The sequence below is a fragment of the Phragmites australis genome, chromosome 9 (genome assembly GCF_958298935.1).
Source record: "Phragmites australis chromosome 9, lpPhrAust1.1, whole genome shotgun sequence".
NCBI lineage: Eukaryota > Viridiplantae > Streptophyta > Magnoliopsida > Poales > Poaceae > Phragmites > Phragmites australis.
Window position 1 is genome coordinate 21,791,427 of NC_084929.1, and position 11,315 is coordinate 21,802,741.

Sequence of the window (11,315 nt, forward strand, 5' to 3'; positions counted from 1 at the left end):
AATTCTCCTTTAACTGAGCAAAATTGAATTTTTTGCTACATAATTATTCCTAGATGTTCATGTTCGGCTGTACTCCCTTTTAGAACATCTTCCAACTGTAACAATAGCCCTGGTTCAGCAGGCTACTAACTACTGAGTATAACTAGCTATGCAAAGTACTAGCAAGGTAGTTCAACTAACTAAAATACAGTGGAGAACAAATCTTGGACGAAAATACTCAATAAGACAACTTTGTATGAAAGAACTGCTCCAAATTTGAGAATCAAGATTCATGACTGAAATTGAAAAGGGCACTTGTTACAATTACCTGGTAGATCTGTCTTGGTCTAGGCAGCAATGGAGCTGGAGGTGGTGGTCGACTGACAGGCTTTGGTGGTTGGGGGCAGAAACAAGCTGGGGCTAGCAGTGGAGCTAGGAGCTATGGTGAGCTGGTCGTGGTTGAAGAAGCGGCAGCGAAGTGGGTTGACAAAGGTGATAGGCTGGTCCTAGGTTGATGGCGGTGGTGGGCAGGTGGTCTACGTTTAGGAAGTGGAGGCGGGCTGGTCCTGCTCGGCGTTTAGGTAGCGACGACAGGCTGCTGCTGGTCGGAGTTTAGGCGGTGGTGGCAGGATGGTCCAAGGCGGAGTTTAGGTGGCGGTAGTAGCTTACAACGGTGGCTGTGGGGCATTGGCCATGGGGTGTGATGGTGTGGGTGTGACGGCTGGTGGTCGGATGTGGGCGTGGGGTGCGACGGCTGCTGGTGACGCTGGTAGAGAAGGCATGCGAGCGGGGGGGGGGATTTTGGGAGAGGAGGCGGGCACGAATGAGGATTTTTAGGAGAGCTGGCTAGGTTCTTTCGCACCCACCATTTTCCCCTCCCGCCTTCTCTAATCGCTGACCGATCATCTGATGCCAAGTTTCCCTGACCGATGGTTCGACAGAAACTTTATCAATTGCCGACTAACACTTCAACGCTGAACGTTGAGATAATTACCGACCAATTGTCTCTCTGTAAATCTTGAATCACCGACTGACAGTTTGTCGTCCACCTTTAATGACCGATGACGTATCGGTGATGACCTACTTTGACCAACTGAAGTGTGGCGATAATTTGGTACCATGGTGTAGTGGATGCTTGTCAGGACGCGTATTGGGAAGATCTGCCAAAACTTCCTCAGTTTTAGTTTTCTTGAACTTGCTTATCATCGGGTTGTCATCTAGTCAGGACTGGGGGCGCTTTATGCCCTGATCCCTTTCCTTGACGAACAGGAGAGCCTCTTCGGCATTGGCTGCCTTGTTGACGATCTTCATGAGCTCTTTGACCGTCTCAGTCTCCTTCCTGGCGATGTCCTCAATGCACCATCGACTCCTAATCCCCTGGGTAAACACTTGGATGATGTTTCGGGTGTTGCTAAAGCGACGAACAAACTCATGCAAGGTTTTGTTCTCTGTTTGTAAGACACATAAAAGGTTGTTTTTCTTGCCAGGACGAATGTAAGTACCTTGGAAGTTGGCTCGAAACAAGTGTCAGAACTGCTCCCACGAGTAAATTATTCCTGGTGGTAGATTATCCCTGGCAGTAGAATGGTCAGCTTAGTCCTGACCGACCCTCAATTAATGTGTGGAGGTAGTTGGCCATGACCTTTTCATTCCCACCGACTGCTTGGATGGTTGTAGTATAAATCTGGAGGAACTCAACATGATTAGTGGTCCCGTTGTACTTCTCGATCGACCCAGGCCAAAACCATGCTAGCCAGTTCACCATCTGTAGATTTGGAGAGAAAGTCTGGCAACCGTTGATCATGCCCTCGTCAATCCGGGGAGCCACAAGGGTTCTGCCCACCAGGGTCACAGATCGGTTGTGACTTCTACTCAAACAATGTTGGGATGACCTCCGATTAGGCCATAAGGAGAAGTCGATTGTTCCTCGGTGGTCTTTGAGCATCTCCGTTGCTCAATGGCTTCATGCGGATTGTTTATGGGGTGGTTCCTATCGTTGAGGTCCTACAGTGACTAGGTGCTCCGTTGTCTTCACAGACTATCTTGTTTCGGGGATTGCCCCTTTTTAGATCTGAGTCATTACAGGAAGGATTGCCACAGGACTTCCCCCAGTTGGAGCTATTCGTGGTTGCAGCTTGATGAGAGTTCTCAGACTAGAGGATAGCTTCCTTGGCCATGTCAGTCATGAAGTTGATCGAGCCCTTGACACCAGGGGTAGTTAGATCCATAGTGGGGGGTTGACGGAGGGCCTCCTATAGAAGGAGGAGCCTCTGAACCACTGCAGATCTGAAGCGTTGAGTTCCATATTGATGGTTAGGAGATGTGAGGTCCAGGATCCCATTAGGATTTTGGAGCGGAGAAGTTTTCATTAGCGGAGGCCGGTTGGTGTTTCTCGTAGCTAGTGCAGTAGTGCCTCGCGTGTTTGCAGGATCATTGTCATCATGATTGGACAGACTATCACCCCGTCTTCGATGGTGCAAACTTCTTAGGCGTAATCTCCTACTGATCTCTGGGTAGGTACTTCGGCAATCCATATTGTTGAAAACCGCAGGGGAGGATCTTGACTTGCGGCAAATGTTGCTTGCATGATCGTCTTGGTCAACAAGCAATTCAAACTCGATGTCATAATATTTGGCGCATTGATCCATAAAAAAACTTACCTTGTTGCTGGAGTCATCGCTAGTGAGGTCATCGTCGAGATCCACCTGGTCGACCGCCAGTTCCTTGTTGGTCGAGAGGGTAAAGTTGTCGTAGAATACCTCGTCTGAGAAGCTGGTCCCCAATGCAGAGTTGGGTGAAATCGGTGACATGTTGCGTCTCGAAGATCCGATATCTTTGGTCATATTCCTCAAGGATGGCGCTAGCTGTCGGTAATTTGTGAACCACCGATCTTATGAACTTGTGAATAAAGTAGGGGATACTTACTGTCGTCAAATCACACGTCATACTCAAAGATTTATGCATGTTCCCTTAGGATAGTAGCCCTACATCATATTTATCTTGTATTGATATTTAAGACTGTTTACAGGGGTCTTGGCTAGCCTAGATAGATCTAAACCTAGTCGAAGAGCTACTTGCGCGTAGTCTTGGAGGATTTCTAATGTAGATCAGGAGTACAAAAGGCTCAAAGGTTTAAGGCTTCTATAGGCTTGAATGGCTTGGATGGATCTCAATTGACTTTGTCCTTCATAAGGTCTCTTGGCTCTGTATATATATGGGGTTCATTGTGTGATCTCAGGAGTCCTTCCTTATCATCCTTAAAAATAAACTTTTCTATTTACGAGATATCTCGGTTCCTACGAGTAGCTTCCATACGTTTAGGGATTCCCTTCCCAGGCACAAAGATCTACCTCGACAATATAGGAAACCCTAGGGGATCCGGATACAATAGTTTTATACTACCCATCATCACACATACATTTATAAATATTAGAAAAGATCAAGCTAACTCTTAAGCACATGACAAGCACATAGTCCATAAGCTATATATATTTTTGAAATGAATAGGCAGGAGAGCTGCATATTATATTAAAAAAAGAGTTAAGTTCATACGAACAATACACCGCCCCTAGTGGGGAAAAGGACCACATACACCACCACCACAATTAACACCTCTAGGGTGCAAACATCGGACAACAATTAGTTGACCACCACAAGGACTGGGAACATGAAACTACGACAAGCTACAACCACTAGACAACACATACCACTTGAAAGAAACAATGCCTCACTCTCCTTGCTTCCTCTCAATATTGTCAACATGACTCTTGGTGCTAGGACTCTTTCCAAAATTTTGGAATTCCGGGAGTTATCACCCATGTCATCCACTACACTCGTTTACTATTGTGTGATTTTAAGGCCAGACATCGTCGTGTTTCAAGGTTCACGTCAAATTGCTTCTCCTCCATGAGGACTCATCGAGTCATCTTGGATCTTCTAGGCTGCCACTAGAGCAACCGCTTTGCAAGTTGGCGATTCCTTCACCCACATGCACTATTAGTGCATTGTCCATTTGGGTGACATCATCTTTGTTGAGGTTGAATAATGCCATAAGAGCTACAATCACCTCAGTTGGAAGTGGACCATCAAACATAGCCAAATACTCTTGGAGAGTAGCTTCCAAAAGCTCACGTTCATCATGGAGGAGGCTGAGATTGCACCACAGGTTGTGATGGACATGTTGCATGGTTGACATTGGTCGCCTATTGGCGAGGCGGGAACTTCTGCGGATCGTGGACATGTTGAAGGTCTAGCATCTTTGTCTCATGGGCGCCTCTATTGGCGGAGGAGAAAGGGGTTGGTGCTATAGGATTGGACATGATAGGTAGTGAAGAGGACCTCAACCTGTAACACACGAAAGGCAGGCCTAGGGGGAGTAAACACCTTGGTTTGATCGCAGTTATGGGATTCTGGAACTTGAAAATTGGTGCATTTGGAACCCAACCATAGCATCACCACCAGAGTTGGCGTTAGGGAGTTGCACAGTGTTGCCACTACTTGGGGGCACTCCTCGCTAGCACAGATAGACAAGCTGGGTGTCGTTGAAGCATTGATTGTGCCCGCTAGCACAACATCCATCGATCCAACTAGGGATGCCATGTCTTTACCATCTCGTCAAGGGTCGCTATGACTTTGTCATGAGTTGCCCCAACGAGGTACATACCATGTCATTGCGCATGGCTGTAGGGGAATCAACACAGTCTGTAGTTGGAAACTTCATCATGCTAACGATTGAGGAGGCATATGTGTCATGTTACCATGCTCAGTGCATGGTGAGCGCCATGGCGTGACACCCCATCCTCCTAGATGTGGGCTGGCCAATTTGAGAAAGGCGTCACACATGTGTAGTATGTCGGCCAAGGCCCTAGCTTGAAACATGTAGTCCTCATCAATGGACATACACTGTCTGGTTGCATCTTGGAGTTCTTGCACCTTAGCTTGAAGAGGACTGATTACCACATGCACTTGCTCACAGAGAATGTTGATGAGCTCGCATCAAAGAGTGGTCATGTGGGATGCAAAGAGATCTTGAATGTTATTGTTGGACTTGGTCCTATGTCCATGCTAGGACGACGAGTGGGGTTGAAGGCTATCAACCACAACCTACATACCTTGCAGAGGCGGTGGAACCCCCAAGCGCAAAAGGGGATCATGTGGTGTTGGTCACCCTCCTGATGGTTTGCACCCTGATGTAGTTGTTGTGGCGAGTGTTCACACTCTCAGCACACCTCATCATGGCCAAACACCAAGGAAGACATCTCAGAGCATCGTCCGTGGTCGTTGCGTGTCAGTGTCGCTAGCATGACGACGGTGCAATCTGTCAAAGGTTTGTTATGACCTAAGGGGGTTGCTCCGCTCGTGGTGGCTAGAGTGGTAGTAGTGGAAGCACTTCACTAGGTCTCTCCCGCAAAGGCACGGTGGCCAGATGCGAGGCAAATGAAACATCACCCTTGAGTTCTTCTACGAAAGAGCTAGAGTGTTGAAGAGTCTTCTTGCTTTGGGATCGATCTGAGCCTCTCCCTTGAATGAGTGTGATGCCGCCACCAATATCTGTCTTTCACTTGGACCCATCCTGGTTCTTGATTGATTGCTTCTCAATGAGGGTGGTTGCGTAAGGTCCCTCTAGCCGAGGCAACGGTGAGTGTCTTGGTGACGTGTCAACTGTACGTGGGGCGCCAGTGTGGAGAAGAGGAGCTAGAGGAAGTGCCATCACTTTTTTGAGATTGTAATGGCACTATGATGATGGATTTGAGGCAAGGAGGTAGTTGTCGAAGCTAAATATATAGCATCAATGTTTCACCCACACGTGTTGGAGGAATTAAGGCAAAACACTTAAAGATCCACATTGAATCTTCATAATCTAGTTGTCTTTACAACGAACACATAGGTCTTAGTAGATACAGACATCTACTGCACTTGCATAATAGGACTAGAGCACTATAGGTGTACTACTTGCTCAACATTTGCACATCAACGTCTATTTTTACATGTTACCTAAGACCAACAAATTGAGTAATATGCAATAGTGCATAGTCAAAAGTCACATTTCTAACGTCTAGGATGCATCACATATACACAATGACGCAAGCACAAGGAACATGGGTGACTAGCAAGAACCTAGGTGGCTAGAAGAAGCCAGGTCTAGCTCCCTCTTGATCCACGCAAGGATCAAGCGCTCTCTAGGTGGTAATCTTTCTCCACTCCGGATTGTTGGACTCCAAACCGGCACATCATCATCTTGGGGCTTCAACAAATCATCACTATGAAGCTCAACAAGACCAAACGCTGCCAAGTTGTCTAGGTGACGTTAATCACTAAGGGTAACAAGCCAAAAATCACACTTGACCTCCTAAACAAAAAAGATGAGTGAATGCACACTAGCTACTCTCCTAACACTAATGATATCCTTAATTTCAATTAAAATACATGCAAATCACTTGGGTGTTTCCTTTCCCTCTTGACTCTCCAATAAAGTGTCTGAACTCACCAACCAGTTAAGATAGTTGAAATGAACCAACCATTGGGGTATTTATAACCACCCACCAAAAACTAGCAATTACCCCCAGTAGACATCATGGTCACCGTACCATACGATGACTATAACCTCCAGCGGCTAGAAAACTACCTATTACTCTTCTATACAAGTCACTGTATCATATGATGACCCATTGTATCATACGGTTACCGTAACCACCGTATCATACGGTGACCACTCCATAATTTAGGCTTCGAGTTTCCAGACTCTTTGTCCCATGGTACAACACACCATACCATACAATCATATCACATGGTGACCGCCAATAATTAAGGCCATGAACTTCCAGAGGCTCTGTCTCGCGATACGATGCATTGTACCATCATACTGTATCATACGATGACATCATTGTATCATACAATGGCCAAATCCTCTAGACATCTTGAATTCCATTCTGCCTTGTCTCAGTCACTAAATCATATGATGACTGCAATTAAAAAAACAGTAATCTTGGGCTTCAATTGACTTATCCAATTCAATCCAAATTTTGTCGCAGCTTCGACCTCTTCTCATTCTTGGGCTTCAATTGATCTACCTAGTGCTACACTCAACTAATGTACATCGCAGACACCTCTCTATCTCAAACTAGATTAAACTACTATCCTCAACTCTCATTTCTAGTATGGCCATTGAAAAGAATATCCTATTTACTCATCCTAAGTGTCAACCACAGCTCCGTACACTTAAAGCAATAGTCATTAATCTTCTCACATATCCTTTGACAAACACCATGAACACCAATATCGGGTCGAGAATACCTAAGAATCATTATCATAACCTAATTTAATATGACAGTGACGACCCATTTCATGAAGGTTGAGCGAGCTGAGTACAGCTGATGCGAGTGAAGAAGACGCGGCAAACGACCGGCGTGGTGATATAAGAAGTGGACCTTGCTTTCGGGCACCTGTGCACGGGCAGTTATATAATTCTCAGTTACGCCACAGCATAAGAGCATCTCCAACCGAGCCCTCTTCCCACCCCTATCCTATATTTGAGGGAAAAACAATGAAAATCAGTCTCCAACCGACCCCCTATCCGACCTCCTTTATTTGAGGATCCCTCAAATCTCCTCCCTCACCCCCTACATCTAGGGGCTCCTCATCCGACCCCTCATCTGGCCCCTCACCGGCGCTGCCTCACCCGCGCACGACCCCTCCCGCACCGTCGCACTGCCCCACACCTACCCGCCCACGCTACGTCGTCGCCCCCTCACCCGCCCGCCCGTGCCGTGGAGGCGTGGAGAGAGGGATCTCGAGGAGAGGGAGGTCGAGGAGAGAGAAGGAGCGGGGAGAGAGAGGGAGCTCTGGCCGGCGTCGGGAGAGAGGCTCTGGAGAGAGAGGGAGAGAGGGGAGAGAGAGGAGAGAGAGTTACCAGATATTAATAAAATAGAGGTGATTCGAATATAGGGGGTCAAATATGAGGGACCGGTTGGAACGCGCTGAGAAGTAGGGGATGAAATCTGGATGAGAAGCCCCTAAATAAGATAAATAGGATGTCAAATATGAGTAGTCGGTTGGAGATACTCTAAGGCCTTTTTGACCGGTAAATATGACCCAGATCTCGAGATCTCCACTGGCATGTTTATTTGGTACGTGTAAGATGATGTGGATGGGTGCCATGGAAATCCAAGTGGTGTAGCCATTGGGCAGCATTTGCACCCGTTAGATGATATTGATGTTTCTTGTAACTGGAGAAGGAAAAAAAAGGCCTTTCGTTTTGTCCTCAATTCCTCGTCGTTGGGTGGTTTTCCTGGGACATGGACGTGAAAGCTTGTCTCGTCCATTTGTATTGAGATTCCTGGGACATGGACAATGAGAAGGACCGTTGGGCCTATTGCTGGGGTTCTCAAATCTACTCAGCTAAAAGTTTTATGCTCTTCCTTTCAAATCCCTAGCTCCCGTCACCTTTTCTTTGGATCCGGAAATCAAAATGTTCAGCAAAGCTCGAAGTTTTCATTTGACGGGCAAGGAGTCCAGTAGCAAAGCTCAGTGGTGGAGCCGAATCCACCGAGGTTCATCCCCCAGCATTGCATCCCTGTTGGCCTCTAATAAAGGCCTAGATAAAGAGAGCCCGCTGTTTAAAAAAAATAGAAATTTGCTTAGAAGAAAAAATTTCAGAATTGAAGAAAATAATTATAATTGTGTCATATGCAATCAAGCCATACAGGAAACCACATTTCACCTATTTTTTGACTGTGGATTCAGTGTCAGATGTTAGAAAGCGATCGGTTAGATTTGGAACCACGAGCTGAACTTCTTTGAGATGACTCAGGAGGTTAGAAATAATTTTCAACACAAATTTTTCATGGAAGTATTCTCTATTGCAGCTTGGGAAATCTAGAAGCAACGGAATGCTAAGATCTTTGAGGGATCTTCAGCAAATTTCTATAGATGGAAGGATTGTTTTAAGGAGAGCCTATACTTACTCATATAATGAACTCTCCTCTCAATTTGTTCATAGCCTGGCTTCAGAATAATTGCTAGTGCTTTCTCTTTGTTTTTCTTTTCTCCCTCTCCCCCTTTGTCCCTTCTTGTATATATGCTCTCGTTTAAATAAAAGCTCTAGCAATGGGGGATTCCCTCACTGTTTTCCGTTCACAAAAAATCATCAGGTAGGTGAGAAAATTAACGGATAAATGAATATCATGTGTGAGGAATGAACAAACGAGTTTAAGTATGTGTGTACAAGTAGTTTAAGTATGTGTGTACAAGTAGACGTGGAGTTGTATTTTCATGAAGCAACAAGCCATGCATCCTTGTGCTAAATGTAGCCGGTGATACGCTACCCTCTGTATCCTGAAGATGTGATGTCTCTTCTTTGCTGATGTGATGCTTGTAACGACGAATTTCAACGACATGAGGTTCTCGCGGTAGGAAAAACAACAATGACCTGATGGTGTCGAGACTGTTTAACCTCCCTGCCTAAGCTCGAGCTCGAATCTTAGCAGCAACACAGTTGTCCATACTCTTCTTGTCGGAGCTCTTGGCCAATTTTAATGGGGGAAAAAATGTTCTCCCTAGGGATGTAAGCACATAAGGACTTGTCTACCAGGGACCAAACAACATGATACTCCTTGCCTACTGGCATTGCTGGGCGAGGTGCGGCAAAAGAATCAAACATCACCCGTAATTCAGAAGACTTTAGTGGCTGGACGATTTGGAAGAATCAGTTGCACTCCTCCTTTGATCCTTCTGAGTTCCAAGCAAAATCACAGGGAGTATACGAGTCACTTTGTCAGCTTCATTTAAGCAAGCCAACACGTACGAAATGTTCGCTTGATTGCAGGGGCCGTGAGCTTCTGACCTGTGAGCCCGCCCTCCTCTATTGTCACCACACCTGACCTGGATTCTTGTGCCGCGGTGCGGTGTCCGACATCGATGGCAGGCAGAGGTAACCATGCATGCAGTCAAAGCTGCGACAGAGTCTGGAACAAAGCTGCGAATGGCAACGAGACAAAGCGCCCGCCGGATTGCATGTAGACATGATGGTAAAGGAGCATAGGAACAACCCAAGAGGAATCAAGATTCAAGGACTCAATCGAGCCCCACCAGGGGGCGGAAATGATTTCCTCTTTTTTGTTTGTAAAATTGTGTATGGCAATTTGCGGTGATGGTGGATGAATGGCGCCTAACCGGAACGGGCGCCGGGCCTCCTACGAGGAGGCGGCGGCTGCGGGGAGGACGTCGGCGTGCGGGTTGCAGTCGGTGGAGAAGAAGTCGTTGCGCTCGAGGAGGGAGCGGACGCGGGGGTCCTCCTTGCCATTGGCGCTCGGGTTGGGCTCCAGTGAGCAGTCCCCGCCCGGGCACACGCAGCACCACGCTGCCGCCGGCCCTGCCGTTGCCGTGGACGTTTCGCCCGGGCCTGAACCATCCTCGCCGGCGTTGCCGCCGCCATCGCCGTCGGCCGCCCTCTCCCGCCGGCTCCACCTCCTCCACGTCCTTCTCTCCCCGGTGCCCGGAACAACAGAGACGCCACGCCAGCAGGAGGACGCAGCGGCCGGAAGCCCGCTGCGGATCGCCCTGGCCATCGCCTGCCGCTTCCCCTGTTTCTTGCGCCTCCCCTGCTTGTTGCCTCCCCCCTCCTCCTCTCCCCTAGCTGACGAAGAGGAGGACGCGGCCGCCGCCGCGCCGGAGGAGGACGGGCCGGGCTGACTCCGCCGTTGGAGGAGCGTGTCTCCCCCTCCCTCCCCGCCCCCACCATTGGCGCGGTTCTCCCCTCCCGCATACATGCAACGGCCAACAACACCCTCACCTCACCAATCAAGAACCGTCGCTGCGGCCGCGACAGCGAAGAAGGCGGCCTTTCCGCGGTCGATTGCTTAACGAACAATCGCGAACGCCCAATCAGCCGGCGCCACCGCCGGCGCGAGGCGATGGAAGCGATGCTGATTTGGATTAACGGCCTGGTGGTCTTTGGGGGATTGGAGAGGGGAACGAGGGTAGGTGCGAGAAGAGCAACGCACCCAATTCGATTGCGCGGCGCTATTATTGGGCACAGCTTGCGCTTGCACAGGCCACAGGGTGTCGTTGCGCGGTTTTCGCTTTCGCTTTCGCGTCACAGTTGCAAGAGCAATAGCAAGAGCATCCAACTCGATTTGCCTCGTCGAAAATGCAAGTGTGAAACGGATGGAACAATCTGTAATGAAGGAAGGTATCTGCGAGAGGAAAAGATAATCTGGGCTGATTATTAATTTAACCGGGCTGGTGATCTAGCGAGGCGCCAGTTGGATTACAAGCGTTCTTGGATGTGATCGAAATGGGCGAGATGAGACGGATGGGTTTGCGTTGGAATATGTGCC

The 11,315-nt window shown here is 48.0% G+C and overlaps 1 protein-coding gene across 1 annotated transcript; it reads right to left on the reverse strand.

Annotated features, from left to right (window-relative positions):
* Nucleotides 1-10,038: 10,038 nt before the first annotated feature.
* LOC133928800 (uncharacterized) lies at nt 10,039-11,113 on the reverse strand. Its single transcript, XM_062375289.1, has one exon. The coding sequence runs from the start codon at nt 10,743-10,745 to the stop codon at nt 10,170-10,172; it is 576 nt and encodes a 191-aa protein (XP_062231273.1). The 5' UTR covers nt 10,746-11,113; the 3' UTR covers nt 10,039-10,169.
* Nucleotides 11,114-11,315: the final 202 nt, after the last annotated feature.

Excerpts from the sequence above, each read along its gene's own strand:
- LOC133928800 (XM_062375289.1), bottom strand. The coding sequence starts at position 10,745 with ATGTATGCGGGAGGGGAGAACCGCGCCAATGGTGGGGGCGGGGAGGGA.